The 22,466-nt window shown below is 41.6% G+C and overlaps 1 protein-coding gene across 1 annotated transcript in view; it reads left to right on the forward strand.

The window, feature by feature from the left end:
• man1a1 (mannosidase, alpha, class 1A, member 1) overlaps nt 1-3,293 on the forward strand; it is a 162,305-nt gene extending 159,012 nt beyond the window's left edge. The window contains exon 12 of the mRNA XM_085432373.1: nt 2,805-3,293. Coding sequence (XP_085288499.1) covers nt 2,805-2,931 — 127 coding nt within the window. The 3' untranslated portion in view covers nt 2,932-3,293. The remainder of the gene's footprint in view (nt 1-2,804) is intronic.
• The last annotated feature ends 19,173 nt before the right edge of the window (nt 3,294-22,466 follow it).

Genomic DNA, 22,466 nt, shown 5'->3' on the forward strand with positions numbered 1-22,466 from the left:
GCTGATACGACTGGTGATCAGATATCAATACTGTGGCTTCAGGTCTCTGCTGATGCCGAGTGACAATCTGACAGGAGTGTAAAATTATGCCAAGGGTCACACTAGAATATAAACAGGACAACAATGTCCTCGTGACGAGGAAAATTCGGTGGTTTGCATTGAATGTTTTTGCTGTTGGCGACCGATTGCAAGTAGTTATGGCAACCAGCTGTGTTTTACACACATATGATGATCACAAACAGACTGATCGCAGACTGACTCTGTCTTATTCCCACTTTTATCACCGTCTCAGCCCTGATTCCCATCTACAAAGCAAACAATTCACACAGCACACGTATCCAAACACTTTTTTTAGTGTGACTGTAGCATAAAACTCTTGTTCAGCTTAACATTAAACATCCAAAATGGTCCTTTGTGCGAGTTCTTTCTACTGATCATCAATCACGCTGGGTCTTCTTTTACTGCTCTGTCTGAGGGCACGTCTTTACTGCCCGTCTCTTACACGCCAACAGCTCACAAAAACAAAAAATAAGATGATATGATGAATACAGCTTAGGTTAAGTGCAACAAAAGCTTCCCAGCAACTGTTACAACAAAACATAATGAATGAGCGATAGAGGGAGAGAGGCCAAAGCCTCATCGTCTGAGCTTTTCTGCTTGTATCAGCTCATGGTGACCACAGTTTGAGGTTAAGTCACAGATTTCAGAGGAAGAGCCAACAGTTTCTATGCCCACACGACATATAAGAGTGTGCAAATGAACCCCCGCCTGCCACAAACAGATTCTGAATCTGTGGTATTATGGCACATGTTTTAAATGCTGCTAAGAACTGTTTTTAAGTTTTGTGGAAATGTAATGAGGACTCTTCAAAGGCTTTAAGATTCAATGTATGGAGTACATACATTACAAGTACAAGTATTACAGTTACATTACAGTACAAGTATGGAGAGAAGGACCCTTTGGTTGTTCTCTAAAGAGCATTAAAGCTGTTGAGAGTTATGTTTTTTGTTTTGTTTTGTTTTTTTCACAGTACAATATTCATTTTTTATTAAGCAATTAAGCTTTAAAGTTGAATGGAATGCATTTATTAAAGGCACAAGATACCAAATCAATACATTGATTTCCCACATCTGATATCAGCGTTTCTCACAGTTACCATTAACGTCAGCATGAATGTCTTCATTACTGTGTTCATCTGCTGATTATTGTTCAAATTACATCCTTAATTGACAAGAAAGAGTTTAAAATATACATTACAGGTTTCCACAGCTTCCCTAATGTTTAGTATTTGATCATGTGAGACAAATATAATAACATAAAATCAAAACCTGTGTGCATGCATGAAGCAGTGGACTTCATGGATGGACTGATTAAAGACCAAAGTTTCTATTCGCCTCTTTCTCCCGAGCCTCATGCAGATTTATCATCCTCTCCGTTTCCTTTACTCCCTTAGAAATGATATCAGCCACTCCTCCATCTCCCCCTCCTCCTCCACCTCTATCATTTTTTTCCCTCCCCACATACCAGACAGCTGTTGACAGGAAGTCAAGGTTATCCTAACAGAGCCTTATGGGGGCGAAGTGCCATCCAAGCCAGCTTTTATTTTATAGGCAGTATATTTTAACAAGCGTCACCTCTACTCCTGATTAAAACACTCACGGACACAGAAATCAACACAGCCAAAGTGTCCGACTTCCTTCTCAGATCAGTTTGTAGAGATTTATTTTTCCTCTTCATCGACATAAAAGGGAGAGCTGGCTATTTGTCTAGGCAAGTGGAACAGAAAAGAAAAAAGTGTCTCTGAATGCTAATGTGTTATTAGCATTTTCTCACATTAAAGGCCCCCCACAGACAACTGGAAGGCAGAATAACTGCGTAACTGACCACGAGCCTGGACACTAACATAATAATTACCCCATCGGTCAGGCAACTGAAACAGACCTCGGCAGACACAGAAAATATCAATCCCATTTAGCTGCGAACCCACAAGTCCTCCTAATGTGACTCGGGGACTCTGGCATCTTCCAGCATTCATCTTCCCGATGCTGCCAAGGACGCCGTCGTACTTCACACTCCTGTCTGCCTTCAATCACTCGCTGCTGTCTGCTTGTTTGGCTGGCAGGCAAGCAGAGGAGGATGGGGACTCGTCCTGGAGTTTGAAGGCTTCGTGGACAACCAGCTTCTCTACTGAGTCATTATTTCATCCTTAGCTCACGCTTTCTTTTTAAGCTCGTCCCTTTTCTTCAGCTCCATTGTTTAAATTTTCATTTGCGACCAGTTGAAAACAAATCGTTTGTTTTTCACTCAACATGATGAAATCTGATAAGACCCCACAGGACCGCCAGCTGTCCTGAAACTCTTTCAATTTGCTTATCACTCCTTTGATGGATAATAATATTTCAGGGCCGTTTCATAACAGGGCGGTTTGATGACAGCGAAGCACAAAAATTGCATGACTTCAAGTTTCATAAACCAGTCTGAAATAGAGTCGCACCCATTCTTCGCTTTCAGTTCCACATCGGTCTCATCACAGCTTTGGCGAAACCATCGAATAAATATTGCAAAAGCTGAAATGCTCAGGAGTAAACTGTTTTTATTTTATTTTATTTTATTTTGATTTCCATAACTCTCATAAAGAAATCAAGGAGGGAATTGAAGCGCATTTAAACAGTTTATGAATAATGAATTCGGGTGGGACCACAGCACAGTCACAAACATTACTTTATTTTGGATCATTTATGCTAAGTTTGCTGCAACATTTCGTAGTTTAGCAACTTGATCTGACCCCTTCTTCTCTCCCACAGGTATCTCTACCTCCTCTTCTCTGAGGATGACCACCTACCATTCGAACACTGGGTCTTCAATACCGAGGCTCACCCCCTGCCCGTCATAAGGAAGGATAAAACGGACAGACCCAACGAAGTGGAGTAACGGACCTGCCTGCACCGACGCCCAGAAACGTGTGAGAACCTCGATCCTGTATACTGAGCCTCCAGCTGTCTGAAACTGTTGAGCCGCCTGGAGCCCTGAGTGGTTACAGATCAGACTTCACCTGATATTGTTGATGGGCTCAAAACTGAACCCACTTGTGCTGGAGCCGGGTTCTCGCTGGAGACTCCAGGGGTTTTTGTTTTGTTTTCCTTCACTTGATTTTTTTTTCTTCTTCTCTGGTTGAGTCCAAAGGCTGACCCAAAGCAACATATGTACTGCTGAATAACATGATAGCTCATCAAAATGTAGACATAATAATTTGAATCAAGATCTAAAGAAAAAAAAAAAGGCTGTTTATTTCACTCCTCGGTTTGACTTCCTTCGCTTTTCTGTTCATTTGGAGGGACAGTGTGACCAGCTATCACTTTATTCATCAGTTTAATTGTTGCTAGTAGCCATTTTTGATGAGGAGGAGGACGCTGACAGTCATTCACCACTGATATGAACTACCATGGAGCCCGAGTGTTTGGGCACCACACCAAGGAAAAGCTCCCCACTGAGGATCACAAGGCTGGCTGGCCGCGTGAACGGACGCTCAATTCCCTTCACATGTGTCGTCTTTTACCTGCTGCTCTACCACAACAACATCTGAATAGGAACTAGGAACCGGTCTTTCCTGCACCGACTTGAGTGTTTCATAGTGTCGTCAGAGAACTGCTGGTTTTCTTAAAAAAAGAATAGAAAAAAAGGAAAGCCACAGCACAACCCGAGCCTCTTTTTATAAACCTAACCGACTCTTCTTCCTCCTTCCTTTCTCTTGAGTTGGATGTGACAAATGACGACCAGCCGCACCAGCTCATTACCTGCCAGTAACTCCACTTTCTCCCCACGAGGTTTACACAAAGCCATCCTCCTCCTCCTCCTTATTCTTCTTCTGCTTTTCATCTGCATCTTTGACCCGCTTTTAGATTTCTTTCTCCTTTTCATATGTGCTCTGGGGGTTCGACCAGCACAGGTTTTTTTAAAAACTGAATCAGAATTCGTTCGACAGTTTTTCTCCATTTACTGAAAAATAAAATACACATTTTTTCTTTCTTCCTTTTAAACACTGAAAAGAGCATGAACCAAAAGAAAAAAAAGGAACATTTGCCTCAGTCTGATGGAGCGTTCAACCACTTTTCACAGTCTTACTCCAAAGATGATGTCTGCACAGCTGTAATGGAGCATGGAGATTAGTTGGAGTGCGGATGAAAGCTGTAGAAAGAATTAGGTACTGATTAGGTCCTGACATTCAACAGAAATCTTCTGAAAATGCTAATATCCTCACAATTGACCATGTGTATGCATTAAAAATTTAGCTTCCAGGCTCTCTACAAGAGGAAACTGATTTATTACAGTCCTCTGTAATCCTTGTGCATCAGTCGAGCCCTCGTCCTCTTCTTCACCGCGGTGTTGCTTCTTCCTGTTTCCGTCCTCCAGGTCCGCGTAGGGCAGCCTGTAGGATCTTCCCTCCTCTGTGAGGAGACGCCGTCGCTCGACTCTTCTATAACTATCCACCTTCACACACACAAGAAGCCATACTACTGCAACGCAGCTTCACCGTGCTGTCGTTAACGGGTTTTTTTGTTTCGTTTTTTTTTCATCCTCCACTCACATGTAGAGTTTGTGACCGTGTTTGCTGCTTTTGTATCTTCAGAGTCGCGCTCGCCTGGTCATTTTAGTTTAATTTCACAGTGAAGACTTCTCCCGATGCCACACAGGAACCAGATTTAATCCAGTTTAGTCTTCGATCTAGTGCCTTCGCTGTAGAGAAGGAGGGAGAAAGCAGCTCTCGCAAACACAAAAAGCAGTTTCAAAGCAGTATTGCAGCTTTAACTAAGAGCTCCCATTGCTCTGATGAGGATTATAATAAATCTAGACATGGATTAAAGGATGATAACTGCTTTTTAATTTGACGTTTGGAGTAAGTTGGGCTTGATAAATGGCTCAAGAGTTGGTAGGAACTTGGGCTTTGTTGTGCTAAGAGGGAGATCAGAACACCAAAGTCCTGAGTTCAGAATTAAAATCGAAAATAAGTCCTATGCGCTTTACTTTTTCCATCTCCAGAGTCTGCGTCTCTGTTGGGAATCGCAGTCTAATCATTTGAGACCTGTGCAGGGCTCAGTCAACACATATTTGTTTGGCTATACTGACATCTAGTGGTAAGTCTAAATATTACAGTCTAAATAACCGTAGTCTGATAAGTCAACAGCTACTTCTATGTCCATAAAAGTATTTACAGCTCAACAAACAAGGAAAGGGAAAACAAGCACTGTTGTACTTTGAGCCTTTATATTGAATATTTGATGGAGCGAGGGCCTAGCTCATAGAACTGCACATTCAGTTCTGCTTATCCTCCAAATGAGCTTTAAACTGACAGATGGTGAGTCATTAGAAAGTTCAGTCAACAACAGGATGACTGCTGAGCTGATTTATTTGTTCTAGCTGAGCGACGCTTGTGCAGGTTATTTTTCTCAGCAGGTTAAAGAACATTTGCCCCAGGTGTCTCAGAGCAGGTAAATCAGTCTGTAAGGATTTCAGAATCAGTGCTTTCTGTTTTTTTTCTTGTTTCGTCATCAGTTCTGCATCTTCCAGCTTACCTGCAGTGTTGTTTTATCCATCTAGATTTTTTTGGTGTGAGTCCTCCAGTTTTGGAGAACATACAGTCAAGAGGAAAACATCATGGGTTTATGTGCACTTCTTTCAGCACGTTTAATGGGCACAGTTTGATGAAAAAGAAATACATGAAACCGCTCACAAGAATGTTTGTAGAGTTTTGTGGATTCATAAAAGGTTTATCCCCAAAAGTTGATTCTGTTCATCTGGACGTAGCGTTTTCAGTGGGGGAAACGTTTCGTCACTCATCCAAGTGGCTTCTTCAGTCTCAGCTGACTGCAGGTTTCTCCAGTGTTATAAACAGTACATAAGATTGGGGAAACCACAGTTAGCTGAGACTGAGGAAGTCACTTGGGTGAGTGACGAAACGTTTCCCCCACTGAAAACGCTACGTCCAGATGAACAGAATCAACTTTTGGAGATTTACTTACTTGGATGATTGAGCATGCATCAAGACATAAAAAACTCAATATTCAAGAAAGGGCAGAAATCTCTACAGCCAATATCTACAAAAACAGTCGGCTAACAACAAAATAATCTAGATGGATGAATAGCACTACAGCACTACTTCTCTCCCTTTAGAAGAGCCCATTTTTCCCGATTCAGTGCCCAAGCATTCAGAATTTTTTACTTCCTGCCACCTCAAAATCGCCACTATTCACAAAAGATGAAGCTTTGACAAACCATACCACAGTCCTGTATTTGCACGATGCTAAACTCCCAGATTTTTTTTATTTTGTTTGGAAAAGTAAAGCCCAAAATGCTCAAGCCCCGGTTTTTACCAACACTGACATATCGTTTCTTATTCTCTGAGCTGTGACCAATCTCTTCATGTTCTTTCTGTCACTGTACAGACGGCAGAGCTTACTGTTTGGTTTAGTTAGAGTGGCATTTATTACCCACGTGATGGTGTATTGTTGTAATTCTGCTGATTGTGTTAATTTATTCTGTGCTAGAGAACATAGGAAACATTGGGAGCCGACCCCTAGGTGGCGCTGTGGGTTTTTAATTGGATTAGAGACAAAGACTGGCAGAGAGAAAGCTTCACAGCTGTGTGCTGGTCTGTTGGGTTTTAAAGAGCTGGCACCTTTACAGAACAACAGAAAAAAGGGGCGAAGGAACCACCTGGGAGTTGATGGGAAAACCTATAGGGAGCCGCATGAATGTACCATCCAATGTGAAGCGAAGAATATTTTGTTTGTATTTTTGTCTTTGTTCGCTTCAGTGTGCTTTATGTTTGTTTTTTGGGTTATTTGGGGGGTCGCTTTGTTTTGGGGTTTTGTTTTTTGGGGGCTTTCTGGTATCTTCCACAGAAAGTGGAAGCCAGGCGTGCAGACAGGAAAAGGTTTGAGAGCAAAACAGATGGAGAGCTGCTTAATGTAGCTGTTTATGTGGGAAATGACCAAATCTATCACATGAGGTTTATTTCTACACTGTAGGGACATTTTTTGTTGTTTTTCTCTGGATGTGACAAAAAAACATAAAAAGAGTTAAAGACATAAAGTGTTCGTTGTACAGTAGAGTGTTAGCACACTGTGCAGCTTTATATGAAACCACAGAAACCAGTGAGAGCTGAAAACAGCACGGTTAAACTATGTAAACATCGCTGTCTGATGGCTGCTGATCAAAGTAACAAAATTCTGCTTCATCCATGTTTTGGGTTCAGTGGGACGGGCTCGCGAATCTTCATCCGACAAGTTTGGCAATAGAGACGTCAATTAATTGAAACAGAAAGCCTCTAATGAGGGAACGTGTGATTATTTTCTTCTGATTTCTTGTTTTTATTTTTATTCCTTTTTATGTTGCTGTATGAAAAAGATGAAAACTACAGGAAATTTGTACTTTACTGGTAGTAAATGTTAAGATACTGAACAGTGACAGTTATCAGCTGGCTGGGTTTAATTTGTAATCGATTACTTTGATCTCTGCCGACTGCTGTGACAGGCTCCGACTACACGATATGTTATAATGTGTCAGATTAGATTTTAAATTCAAAATATTATGTTTTACTTATTGGCTACGCCCACAGGCACGGAGGCCTAGAAATTCGTCAGCTACCACCTAGAAACCTAGAAGCTTTGTATTCCCTGAGTGGTTGGTGGAGATTGTAGACAGTGATGAGGTGAAACTGATCGCCATGGTTGCCTGTAGTTTTTATGGAAGACACTGGCGTGTCTGCAAACACTCTTAGACTACTTTCTGCGCTCTAGTGAAACGGTGAGAAAGGGCAGCACAAACCAGAAACATAGACCGTAATTTCCCTTCAAAGTAGTAAAAGCTCCAACTGTCAAGCTCGACTTTTATTTTGAAAAAAAATGTTCTCCGTTTTTGGGTTGAGTGACTTTTTTTTTTTTTGCTAGCAAGTGTTTGCAGACAGGTCAGTATCTTCCGTGCAAGCGATGTGACTACAACAATGTGACCAAAGAAATCACAAGGATGTTTTGTTTCACCCCAAGTCCGTTACGGCAGATGGCAGATGGCTGCCCTTCCCTGAGCCCGGTTCAGCCGGGTTTTCTTCCTGTTAAAAGGGAGTTTTTCCTTCCCACTGTTTCCAAGTGCTGGGTTTTCTCTGTATTAGTTGTCTCTGTACAAAAAAACTGAATTAAATTGAATCCGGGGCACTAATGTGAATCATTTCTATCTATCAAAAGACTCTAAAATATTAGAGCGAAAACTCCAACAATCAAAGAGTCTCTTATGAGCAAGCACTAGGTGACAGTGGAAAGGAAAAACTGCATTTTAACAGGAAGAAACCTCCGGTAGAACCAGGCTCTTTAATGATGCAGACTTTGGGAGAAAGAAGATAAAAGTTAACGACGTGTAGCAGTGGTATCTAAAAACATGGTGAGAAGAGGTCTGTGGACACAAAATACTTCTTTTTGAAACCAGAGAGGTCGCCCTCTGATGGCCATTAGAAAGAAGGCAGGATTAGCCTCACTTTTAAGGTCTTGGCGTTATTTTTTATTTATTTCTTTTACACTTTCTGCAGTCAGGACATGGTGAGGCATTCTTTCGTCCATAACGCCAGTTCTTGTTCCCGAGTTCAACTTCTCGCTGATGTCGTGTAGTCTGAACCTGGCATTGGCCGTTCACATTGATCCTGATGGTTTTAGATACTTTATGTACTTGGCATTTAAGACCTGCAGCTAACAGCCCGAGTATTTTCTCTATCACGTCATTCCCTAAGATGGTCAAGAATACCCTGTGACAGTCCTGAACCCACAAAAATGTCCAGTGTGCAGTTAGATAAAAGAGAGAAAAGAGTTAAGGCTACGTTTCACCATTAAGGTACTGATATCTCTCTGATGTGATTTAAGTTATTTAAAATTTCCGATGATTTCTGTCCGGTTACAGATCAAAACATTTAATGGTGTGTGGGTTATACTTTCTTTTCTTTTTTTTAAGCCTCAGGTAAATATGATCGTTAATAGAGATTTGAATGGGTGAGATTTCGTGATATTTTCAGCAGTCATTTGCAGCATTTTGAGGAGTAATCTCCCAACAGGGAAATTTGCTTTCCAGGCATTAGTTGAACGCAGTATACATATGATTATAAATGTTGTTGTTGTCGATTTTTAAGCCCTGTGTGCAGACTTTTGTTTTGAAGGTTTGTATTCTTAGAAACATTTGACCCAATTAGACTTAAAGGGCTCAGTCCCAGCTTTTTCTTCCAAAAAATTTAGTTTCTCTTCTGCTCGTGTCCACCTGGATTCTTATCATTTTAACATTTTTTCTCTCTCTCTTATTTGACACTGAACTGGTCGTTTCACTACCTGCAAAAGGAGATCTGGAGAATGTATTTGGTTTCTAAATGTTTGCTTTAGCTTCACGTTGTGTGACATCAGGCTTTTGTTCATTCTCACATGCAGACTTTTTTTTTATCTGTTGTTTTCATGATTAAGCTGAAATGTCTTTGGTGATTTTATGATTATTGTGTTGACGGTCTGTTGCTTTCCAATGCCTTTCTATTAGTGAATATTAAAGGAGAATTACACCAGTTTCAGGAGTTCAAACCAAAGTCAGTCAGTCCTCTTTGAATATACACCACCTTAAACGTCTCATACAGACCACACTGACATTTGTTTTTCATGGTGGTACACGACCACTAGAAATGACTGGAACTCAATCTGAATTCCTGCAAATGGTCGTAAATCTCCTTTAAAGGGTTTAAACGTGTGAACCTCAGAAATGTATCTGTACAAAATATTGCTGATAATCTTTCCATTGCACATAGTTTACTTTGCATTTATATGCAATATTTTAATTTTGTGGGGAAATCTGTTTTATTGTGTTAATATTATAATTATTGAGTAAAAATGTAAATATTCCATTCCGGCAAACTGGCTGCTTGACATTTATATAAAAATCTCCTGAGCTTATGGATTAAGATGATATTAATGAGCAGCAGACTTTTTAATAAACTATATTTGTTACACTTCTATTGTGAATAAAAAATCTTTTAATATGTGGTTTCTTTGGATTTGTACTGTGTTATTTTAATCTACAGACCTGTTGTGGAATTTATTGGATTTGTGATATGAATTTAAAACCTGTGCTAAAAATTTGTCTGGGCTGCGAACACAAAACTACTTTCAGATTTAGAGCTCTAAACGTGTCTTTTCAGAATAAGAGCATGGTATTAATGTGTTCATTGGGATACTTAAGTAGATGGATCCCCTCTGTCAAACTTTTTACATCAAATTATGGCCTTACAATCAGTTGCAGCAGAAACTGGATCTCACTAGAACAGGCAACATTTTTTTAGGCTTCTGTCCAATTTTCGTGAGCCTGTGAACGGTGTAAATTGTAGCTTCTCTTTCCTGTTCTTGGCTGACAGGAGTGCCACCCGGTGTGGTCTTCTGCTGTTCTAGCCTGTCTGCTTCAAGGTTTTGTGCATTCGTACTCGTTCCTCGCTGTACCTTGAGTGTAACAAGTGGTTATTTGTTGCCTTCCTCTTGAAGCAGTCTGGCCATTTTCTAATGTCAACAAAACATTATCATCCACTCTGTTTCCTCTTTTTCAGACCATACTTCTCTAAACTGTAGACATAGTTGTGTGGGAAAGTCGCAGCAGTTTCTGAAATACTCAGATCAACCCAACACCACCAACAACCGTCCCGCGTCCAATCATTTAAACCAACTTTCTTCCCGTTCCTCATGCTCCATTTGAGGTGTCTACATGTCTAAATGCTTTGAGTTGCAGACATATGGTTGGCTGACTAGGTGTTTGTCTGAAGGATCGTGGGCTTTGGACTTTGCGTTTTGTCGCCACAATGCTGGTGGTGGAAGAAATTTAAGTTACTGCTATCTACTGTGGTTACACATATCTGCTAATTATTAGACTAATAAAATGCTGGAATTCCACTCAATGAATAAAACCGAAGCACATACATCTTGGAGGCCAGACACTACACAGCTGGACAAACATTAAAAAGCTTTCACAGCACATTAGTGGCTCCTAACTGGAAACTTGTGACAAATGCTTAGTGTCGTGCTTTAGCCCAGCCTGTAGCTGGTGAAGATGCAGAGAGGTGTTGGAAAGTTGCATCAGCAGGACAGGTGGATACTAACAGTTCACTCAAAACTGGGCCACACAGATGCATTTTGGGCTGCTGTAGCTGCTTCTTTCTGCATGCTTTCACAGAGGAATGAGACTGATCATCACTACCACAGCAGAGGGGCCACTGTATCATTTCCACCCCCCACAACACTCGACTTATGCCTTAACACTCATCAGGGTAACCTCTTACAGAAAAAGGTTCTGCCTATAAGTGTCTTGAAGCTTGATGTGCACTACAAAAATATGCTTTGTTAGACAACATGCTTCCTACACCAATGAGTTCCTTTTGTAAATGGTCATTAAGGCTACAAAAACCAAGGGCGTCATATTAACAAACCTGGGCTCAGTTTAGGCTTTAGGGTGTCTCCTTTTTAATGTAATTATGAGTTCAGTGAGATTGTTGAGTTTAGACCTGTGTGTGTGTGTTTAATTGGGGTATAAGAAGCTTTTTGTGGATTTATAAAAATGAACTTTTAAAAAAAAAGGTGCTGAAGTCCATCTCACCTGCTGATTACTGAACTGTGTCCAACCTTGAATTCCACCTATTGAGCAACTGATGAGGCCACAGAAAACAAGCAATCAAACAAGTGTAAAAAGGATAAGAAACAAAACTTTCATCACAATGTGTGAGAGAGGGACTGAACACAATCACAAGGAAAACTGAAGCCTAAAACTCAGCACGATGCCTTCCACTATTAGTGACACACCTGTTGTTAATGCTCCAAGGAGGAATGTGACGTTTCTCCGCTGTACCCATCACCCAAGAATCTTCAGGATGAGTGGTCCTTGGAGCCTTAAGGAATTAACAGAAGAAAGAGGTACATGTTCAAGTATGCTACGAGGGAGCTGTCTGTAGGATGACGGTGAGACTTTGGAGGAAAGATATTTTGTAGATGCTTAGAGTCCCAATGATGGGGGGTGTTAAAGCTCACCTTACCTCACTGAAAGCCTAAGCACTCTGTGTATACAGTGGGGCAAAAAAGTATTTAGTCAGCCACCGATTGTGCAAGTTCCCCCACTTAAAATGATGACAGAGGTCAGTAATTTGCACCAGAGGTACACTTCAACTGTGAGAGACAGAATGTGAAAAAAAAATCCATGAATACACATGGTAGGATTTGTAAAGAATTTATTCGTAAATCAGGGTGGAAAATAAGTATTTGGTCACCTCAAACAAGGAAAATCTCTGGCTCTCACAGACCTGTAACGTCTTCTGTAAGAAGATTTTCTGTCCCCCACTCGTTACCTGTATGAATGGCACCTGTTTGAACTCATCATCTGTATAAAAGACACCTGTCCACAGCCTCAAACAGTCAGACTCCAAACTCCGCCATGGCCAAGACCAAAGAGCTTTCGAAGGACACCAGGAAAAGTATTGTAGACCTGCACCAGACTGGGAAGAGTGAATCTACAATAGGCAAGCAGCTTGGTGTGAAAAAATCAACTGTGGGAGCAATCATCAGAAAATGGAAGACATACAAGACCACTGATAATCTCCCTCGATCTGGGGCTCCACGCAAAATCTCATCCCGTGGGGTCAAAATGATCATGAGAACGGTGAGCAAAGATCCCAGAACCACACGGGGGGACCTGGTGAATGACCTGCAGAGAGCTGGGACCAAAGTAACAAAGGTCACCATCAGTAACACACTACAACGGCAGGGAATCAAATCCCGCAGTGCCAGACGTGTTCCGCTGCTGAAGCCAGTGCATGTCCAGGCCCGTCTGAAGTTTGCCAGAGAGCACATGGATGATACAGCAGAGGATTGGGAGAATGTCATGTGGTCAGATGAAACCAAAGTAGAACTTTTTGGTATAAACTCAACTCGTCGTGTTTGGAGGAAGAAGAATACTGAGTTGCATCCCAAGAACACCATACCTACTGTGAAGCATGGGGGTGGAAACATCATGCTATGGGGCTGTTTTTCTGCCAAGGGGACAGGACGACTGATCCGTGTTAAGGACAGAATGAATGGGGCCATGTATTGTGAGATTTTGAGCCAAAACCTCCTTCCATCAGTGAGAACTTTGAAGATGAAACGAGGCTGGGTCTTCCAACATGACAATGATCCAAAACACACCGCCCGGGCAACAAAGGAGTGGCTCCGTAAGAAGCATTTGAAAGTCCTGGAGTGGCCTAGCCAGTCTCCAGACCTCAACCCCATAGAAAATCTGTGGCGGGAGTTGAAAGTCCGTGTTGCTCGGCGACAGCCCCAAAACATCACTGCTCTCGAGAAGATCTGCATGGAGGAATGGGCCAAAATACCAGCTACTGTGTGTGCAAACCTGGTAAAGACCTATAGTAAACGTTTGACCTCTGTTATTGCCAACAAAGGTTATGTTACAAAGTATTGAGTTGTATTTTTGTTATTGACCAAATACTTATTTTCCACCCTGATTTACGAATAAATTCTTTACAAATCCTACCATGTGGATTCATGGATTTTTTTTTCACATTCTGTCTCTCACAGTTGAAGTGTACCTCTGGTGCAAATTACTGACCTCTGTCATCATTTTAGGTGGGGGAACTTGCACAATCGGTGGCTGACTAAATACTTTTTTGCCCCACTGTAAATGGGAGTACTGTATGTACCTACGCCTGCTCATCATCCATGACTGCGTGTTTTTCCCAGTAATGTTGCACTTTCTGCACAAAAAAGAAAAAGTAGTTCTTAGCACAATGGTTCTTTCATGTTAGCTATTAATGTGTGTCATGGAGGAAACGGCCCAAGAGAAAAGGACATTAAAGAAACTGCTGGACATTATGGACAATGCCGGGCATCCTCTGCACACGGTGGTAAATAATCAGAGGAGCCTGTTCAGCGACAGGTTGCTTCTCCCAAAGACAAGAACCAACAGGCTTAAAAACTCCTTTGTCCCACACGCCATCAAACTGTTTAACTCCTCGTTGGAGGGGAGAGGGAGGGGAAACAGGAGGACAAAGGAGGGGGGAACAACTGAGCTGTAGTGCTTTTTTTTTTTCCAGCTGTGCAATATTTGCAATATTTTTTTATATTCGACCTTTTTTGTGGGGCAAATAATATTGACACCAGTCATTTTGTGTTTTTCTGAAATTATTCTGTTATTGTGTACAAAATATTTAAAAAAGTTAAGCTATAGGGAAATCCTCTAGTTGAAAATCCTGTTTAAAAATAGCACTTGGGACAATTGTGTTGGTGACAGCTTTTGTTATAATATCAATAATATTTCTATGAATATGGGATACTGTTACATGTTTGCATAGACTTTTGTGGAATATGGAGACACTCCTGCATTATATGAGCAAAGTGAGACTCATTTTTAGGGTTGGTAGAGATGAGTGTGAAGATCCAAACAATCCCTGTCAGTGATGGAGAAGCTTTGATGAAAATATTTGGTAAAAAGTTCACCAGCATGAAGGAAATGAAGTTTCAAACTTTCCTTAGGAGGACCCCAGCACGCCTGCTTAAAGAAAAGTAAGTGTGCCGATGCGGATGCTTGCAACGACTGCTGTATAGAGGCCATCCTGCTACACATGAAACGCATCAGAGTCATAATTGTTATTTTAGTCATGTGTTTGTTTATTATCCTTATTGTTTTATCTGGGACTGTTTGCAGACATCTCAGAGAGAGGAGACACCAGCATCTGAACAGAGACTCAAACCAGCAACCTGCAGCTCCCTGCTTGGCTGCTCCAGTTTTCTCCTCACTCATGTTGCCCACCAGTGATTTCTAGCTGCCCACCCACACAGCAGGCTAGAATATGCGCTGAGCCTCAGCACCCAATACTTGGACATGTTTTCTTTATTAAATAATGAACCAGACCTCAAAAAGTAAACAGCTGTAATTGCTAGGCAACGGGAGCAGCATTTGGTGATGCAGCACCTGACATTCCTGACCATGTGGGCGGAGCATGCATGGAATGGAACGTTTAGTAGAACTGTGCAACACAAGCACTTAGTTCCAGCATGTTTCATTGTATCCAGACACAGCTAGAGACACATCTACAGCAGCATCTCTGTGCAGGACAAACGACAGTTGACGAAAAAAACTTAGAAAACTTCACTTCACTCCTCTACAAAACGTTGGTTCCTTTGTTTAAAAGGCCAAAATGAATCAAGGGAGAACGAGAAGAGGATCGGCGAGTGCTTCACCATACATTAAAGTACAGCTGATTAATTTTAAATTTCAAATGATACAGGCTGAAAATGTCAAATTAAAAGAAGAGGCAGAAAAATCAAGAGGAGAAGCTAAAAATTCAAAGTTTGAAACTGAAGTAGCATTGCAGGAATTACTGCATGTGGGTCTCAAACTTAAAGGAGAGAAAATGGGAAAACAACAGGCAGAAAACGAGAATGAAAACATGAAGAAAGAACTGTTGGAAGCTCAAAAAGCATTGGAGGAAGAGAAAAGCACAGCACAAGAAGCCAAAAATAAATATCAAACTGCAAAGAAGGAGGCAGGAAATGTGATGCAGGAATTACAGGAGGTGCAGGAAGCTTTTGAAGAGGAAAAAAGGAAAATGCAGTTGGCAACACAAGAAGCTGCAAATGTAATGGCTGAAGCAGAAATACTAAGGAAGGAATTACTGCATGTAAAGCAACAACTTGAAGAGGAGAAAAAACGTAAACATGAGGCAGAAAATGAGATTGAAAATATGAAGAAAGAATTGTTGGAAGCTCAAAAAGTGTTGGAGGAAGAGAAAATGAAAATACAGGAAGCAAAGAAAGAAATGGAAGATACAAAGACTTACACTCAAAACATGAAGAAGGAACTGATGAAAGTGAAAGAAGAACTTGCAGAAGAGAAAATTGAGGTGAAGGTATTCAAGAAAGAAATGACCGGCTCTGCGGTGACCAAGAAAGACTGCAAAGACGCACTTAAAGAAATACGAAAGGACAAAAAGGAAGCTAAAGAGCTCCTCAAACACAAAGTGAAACTGGCCAAACAGCAGCTGAAAGAAAAATTTAAAGATGCCGAGGAGCAGCTCAACAAAACCTTAAAAGAACTGAAGGCAAAAGAAAAAGAAAAGAAAGCCGAGGACAGGAGGGGATTCTGGAGCAGACTGCTGAGAAAGAACTGACCCAGCAGCATCGAGTTTGAGGAGATCAATAGTTTCTTCCTCCTCTCTCCACCTTTCTTTCACCCCATCCTTCTTCTTGGGATGTTTGTTTGTTTTTTTAAAAACTCTAATCTAAATACATGTACTGAAATACACAAATAAAATTGCCATAACTTGACCTCATGTTGCCTGCTTCTTTTCTTGTGTGTCTGTGGATGTAAAACAGTAACACACTTTCTGCTCTGTGTGTCTTTGACTGTAAATAAATGTTTTCATTTTAAAATGCAGTGCAAAAAACTTCTGCTCTAAATCTTTTTGTTTAGCAAAAAGCTTTTTTTTTTTGCCTGTTGTGGAAGTTTTCCATTTAAATAAAGCCTGCAGACGAGCGGTGAGCGATAGCTAACATTCTTTAATCCAAACACACATAGAACAGACAACCAAGCTTGATGAAGTCCCTGCATGACCGCGGGGCAGACGGTCAGCAGAGTCTCCCTGAGCCTAGCATGGCTCTCAGTTAAATACCTTCTCCAGGAACAAAAGGCAGTACACAGCTGTTTCACACCTTAAGGTTCACACTCACTTGCTACCTACCAGAGTCCTCGAAGAGACAAAAGATTCTTCCTGTGGAGTTGTCTGCTTCCCCCAACTTCCCTACTAGACCCCCACCATTTGTCTTACTGTATGAGTGTGAGACATGCTAAAATCCAGTGGCACCAAGGTATCATACAATAAAATAATGTGATTAATACATAAGTAAAAGAAATTCCTATGCATGCCCCTTCCTGATTTCTTATGTTTTAACATGTTTGTTAAAAAGTAATTTCCTTCTAAACCTAATAAGTGGTTTTGTCATCTAGCAAGAACTGCAATCACACATGTGCAATAACTGGTGATGAGTGTTTTACAGCGCTGTGGAGGAAATTTGGTCCAAATTTCCTCCACAGCGGTCTTTGCAGAATTGTTTTCATTCGGCCACTTTGGAGGGTTTTCCAGCATAGGCTGAGTTTTTAAGGTCATGCTAAACCATCTCAATCTGATTGCAGTCTGCACTTTGACCAGGTCAAAACCTCCATGTTGTTTTTTGAGCCATTCAGAGATGATCTTGCTGCTGTGTTTTGCATTATTTGTCCTGGTGCACTTGAGGTTCAGGGCACATTAAATGAGACAAGTGAGACCTTTAGGTTTTCCACATTTTCTGGATTAAGGCCCTCATCGTGGTTCAATTTCCAAAGCGCTTGAAATGCCTTTGTAACCCTTTCCTGACTGATAGAGTTCAGTGTTTCTTAGCTGTTTCTTTAGATGTCCACGATGTTGCTTTCTGAGATCTTTTAGTCAACTTCACTTTTTTTCTGCCTGTCCCATTTGGTTCTTTAGCCGTCAGAATTGTTGTCTGAAGACCAACAAGGATACCCAATGGATTTACTTTGCCAAATGGATCATCACGGCATTGCCGTATTGGTCCATTTGATCGACCTTTGTTGTTATTACTTATTTTATTTTCAGTTGTTACAGACGGGACAGACATGACTGAGGGATAGGAAAGGGAGAAAGAAAGATGAAGGAAAAGAAAAACAGAAGGGGAGAGGGACAGTGAGAAAGGGAAAAAAAAATCTCCTGGATCACCTGTTGAGAGAAAAAGAAGAGAAAATAAGCAAAACAACAACAACAGAGCAACATACTAAACACAACACCATCACGTTAATCTAGCTAAGTGTAAACAGCAGTAAATACTAAATATTCAATGTTGTTGTGTAGCAAGCAGGACCAACAGTGCACAATGTGATTGGAAATTGCAGCCAATAAAGGGGTGTGGTTTATGTCTATGAACAGTGAACACGCGTGTGCACACCTGTGTGGATCAGCGCGCTTGTATTCAAAAGGTTTCCCCATGTAATGGTCTGCAAGAGGATGTAGAGAGCCATAGCCCCGTCCCCCAGGGAATGAAGCAGGCATGGAGGAGATCCAGGCTCCAGACATCCAGAGAGTGCGAGAGCCCAAGGAGGACCACCGGAGGGGCATCCGTGCCACCCTCCTGGGAAGAGCTGAGGAGAGCCCCAGATGAGGGGTCACCCAGTAGCCCCGGCGCAGAAGCCAGAGGGGGCTGCACCGGCGTGCCCGCCGGCTCTGCCGGCAGCCAGCTGTGCCAGAATTAACCGAGCCGCAGGCCCAGAGGCCGCAGGCCCGAGGGCCCCCCGCGCCCCGGAAGAGGCCTGACCGAGCAACAGGCACCAGACCGGGAGTGAGCTGGTACATACTTGAGCGCCCAGCCCCGGACACCAAGAACCACCAACGCACCGACCCCTGAGGGCATCAGTCACCGGCAGGGAGTGTGGTGAGGGGAGATAGGCCTTTGGAGGGCCTGGGAGTGTCCAGAGAGGTGGAGTGTAAGACCAGACGTGACATATAGACACAGACAAACTCTGTACATAAGATGTAAGGGCGGTGGCCACAATTCAGAGATGGTCCTGGTGTTTCACTGGGATGCTCTCTCCACATTGCAACGTGTTTATTAAACCCACTTCAAATCAAGCTCACTGGGTGTGTTGCAGGTTATTGTTAAAATTTCCATAACAATGTGTATATGTGTTAGTAGGATTAATGCATTTTCTGTTTGTGTGTGTGATTTTTGTGGGCCTCTCCTCCATGCAGTGTTTCAGACACTTTTCAATTCTCCACTCAAAGGCAGTCGGTTTTCCTCCCCAGGTTCCTTAGCCCAATTTGATCTCCCACACTAAACAACAGCGTTCTTCCATGTCTCCTCCTCCTCCTTCCACTGTAGTCTCATCTCCCCCCCTTGCAGCAGTCCATTGCAGTCAGTTGTCTTCAGCTTTGTCCTGTGTAATCCCACTGTCTCTGTCTGTTTGGTCATGCAACATGCAGCACCTGTATAAAAAAGGCCAAAGCAGACTGTACTTCCTCAGGAGCAGCACAACACAGAAGGACTCATCCAGGCTGGAAAAAAAAATGTGCCAGTGCATATTGGGAATGGCACAGGCACCGATTGGTTTTCTATCGCCCATTTGCTGGGAGTAAGGGCGCCCTCCATTTGTGAGGTGCGCCTGCTGCTTGCGGCACAGGGAGGAGAGGGCGCGGCGCGGTGGGGAGCAGCATCTAATAACCAACTCGTGAAATAAAACAAAATAAAAACAAAACAACAAACACGAAAACACCAGACATTATGATACAGATTTATAATTTGCACCGATGTTTTTTCAAAATTCTATATGCGCTCACCGAGAGCCCTCGGTGCGCCTGCTCGCTGCTTAAGTCAAAGTAAACTTTATTGTCCGCTACATACAGTCCAGTATATAGAGAGACGAGACGACGAGGCTCCAGTTACAGCAGTGCAAGTAAACAAACAATAAATATAAGAAGAGTAAGAAAATAAATATACACTTTAAATTCAAATTCAAATTCAAATTCAAATTTTATTTGTCACGTACACAGTCATACACAGTACGATATGTAGTGAAATGCTTGGACAACTGCTCGTGACCTAAAGAAAACAAAAAAGGAAAAGGCTATGAATAAGATAGGAAATAAATATGAAAAATTAAAAAGGGTAAATTTAACTAGGAAGGAATAAAATATAAATTAAGGTTAAAAATGAAATAACTGTACAACACAAATTAGAATGAAGGGTAAATTTAACTGGGAAGAATAAGATAAAGATAAATATATAAATTAAAGTTGAAAATAAAATAACTGTACAACAAAATACACAATACACAATATAGAACTATATAAGAATGTATGAAGAAATCTAAATATAAATAAATATATACACAATAACAGCAGCTGTACAAGTATTAACTGGAAATGAAGAATGTAGTGACCAGTGTTGTGCAAAACCAAAGTCCAGAAAGTCCAGTGTGTGTGTAAGAACCATATGTGTGGGTCAGTACTGTGTGGTGGTGTGATTGAGAGACCGTATCGCCTGCGGGAAGAAGCTCCTCCTCAGTCTCTCTGTGTTGGTCTTCAGGGAGCGGAATTTAGGACTTTAGGACTAGGGGTAAAGGGATCAATAACAATTTAAAATTTATAATTTGCAGTTTGATGATTTAAAGTCTCACACACAACCCGTCGGAAGGGGGGGGGGGGGGGGGCTGCTTCCAAATAGAGCACATTTCATTCATAATGTTGTAAATCATGTATACATGATTTGAATCCTGGGTTGTGTGAAATCCCAGAAATTCACCTTAGACAAAGTGAATCTGTGAACTAAGGTGTAGGTCTATTAGGTTTGTGTTCATACTGGGGTGCAAAATTAAAACAAATGGAAGATGGACAAGAAAAGTTCAAAGCCATCAGGTGCTCAGTTTAGAAAAAGTAGAAAAGTAGAGGAGGAGAAACGAGCAAAAGATACAGGTAAGCAGATGTGTCATTAGATAATGGCAGCAGGTCATGTGGGTTACAGTTGCCCCAAAAAGAAATGGTAAAAATAGTAACAGTAACAGACTAAACTCCAAACAACACATTATGTTCTAGATTTTAATATTAATTAGTCATTGTCAATTGTTGATTTGTCCTGTTTTCATTGTGTAACGAATTATGATGGCTGCTTGGTAGCCGTCTGCATACAATGCATACTCTCTCTCTCTTCATGTGTGTCCTTAATATGTTTTATGTATGTGTGTGTGTGTGTGTGTGTGGGGGGGGCAGAGAGAGTGTTCGCCCGGTGCACCAAACAGGCTAGGACCGCCACTGCTTAGCAGATTATTCTTTCTTAGCTTAACTAATGTTATTGATAAATAGCCTATCGTATTTCTTTAAATCATGCAGATGTATCTATCTCTGATCACCCCACATACTGTGCCATCCTCACACCATCCACTACATGTTTTATAGAACACAATGAATCAGTGAACTGAAACAAAAATATTGCTAACATTCAAAAAAATCAATTTAAATACTTCATCAGCAGTGACAGATTTTTGATGAGCGCCATTGCATAAGTGAATGATGAAAAACAGTCATTCACATTCCTCCCATATAGCTGCATCTCACTGATAATTTGGGAATTATTTTGTTTTCCTTTTAGGAGCTTTGCAGGCCGGATTAAGAGCTCTTCATTCCATGTGTGCTGTAGCTATAGTCACTTAGTTTTTTCCCCTCATTAATGTTACTTTGTGAAGTGTGTTAATAAAGGTTTTCACAATAAAATGCATTAAACAGACTGTTCCGGATGTGAATATTTTCCAAGGATATAGACTGACCCTTTCTGACTGGGATTAAAATCAAATTTTTTAACTTTAATATTCATGGAATCACAGTGAACCTTGATGTAATCTGTGGAAAACTGACCAGAGTTTTACAAAGTGCAGTTTTTGAATGACTGAGGTAAAAATCTACCTGGCCCTGTGAATAACTGACCGCCCTCTAAACCCAATTCACTAGCTGGGCCCACGTCCTCATTTTAGGTTTGACAGTGTTTTAGTAGGTAAAGGTGAATGTTTGGACGTGAATTGAGCTGCGGTTTGGGGAAGGCCACGAAGGGGACTGGCGACGGCTCCCAGGCCTGGCAGGTCCCCATGTACTAAATAGAAGTGAAGAAGTTAAAGAATTGAGAACAAGGGGGGAGGGAGGGTGGGGCATGTAAATGAGAATGAACAGCTTGCAGAACTGGGGGAACCTATATAGATGACAACCGGAAGGAGCTCTTCTCCCCTCTGCTCTTCTTCCCTTTTCTGGGAGGCAGTGGGGAGGTAGAGCGTACAGCCTGATCCGGTGGGGAGGTGTGGGATGCCAGAACAGGTGTCCCCCTTCTGGCTCTCCTATCTTGTCCCTTTTGTCTTACTTCTCTCTATCACCATTTCTATTCCTTTAAAGAAGTTAGGCTCCATAAATGTTAAAGGGGTAAGTATTATGAATTATGAATAGATAGGAGAAAATAAACTGTAGAAAACTAAACAGAAGAAAGAAGAAGAGAAATAACAATTTAACAGAAACCAGTGACACGCTCTGGGGCCTGATCAACCCTGGCAGGGCCTCCTTGGATGAGGGTGTCTAGCGATAATGGCCGAAACACCCGATGAATCCAAGATCCACTACTGATGATGCGTCCCAAAATTTAATATGATAATCTAGATCAGATCTCTAATCTCTAAGCCTAACCAAGGAAGGAAAAAATGGCAGATTAGCTTGGGACAAAGAGAAAGTTGAGGAACACAACGATGTGTGACGCTGGTAAAGTTTCTGGGCTGACTTTCCTCATAACAGTCATTCCTCAAGATTTTCTCCATTTAAAGCCATGCATTATCAGGGACTGTACCATCTAGTC

The sequence above is a fragment of the Copadichromis virginalis genome, linkage group LG15 (assembly GCF_057382275.1).
Source record: "Copadichromis virginalis isolate Kocher_CV1m ecotype Utaka linkage group LG15, C_Virginalis_male_GT1.1, whole genome shotgun sequence".
Lineage (NCBI taxonomy): Eukaryota > Metazoa > Chordata > Actinopteri > Cichliformes > Cichlidae > Copadichromis > Copadichromis virginalis.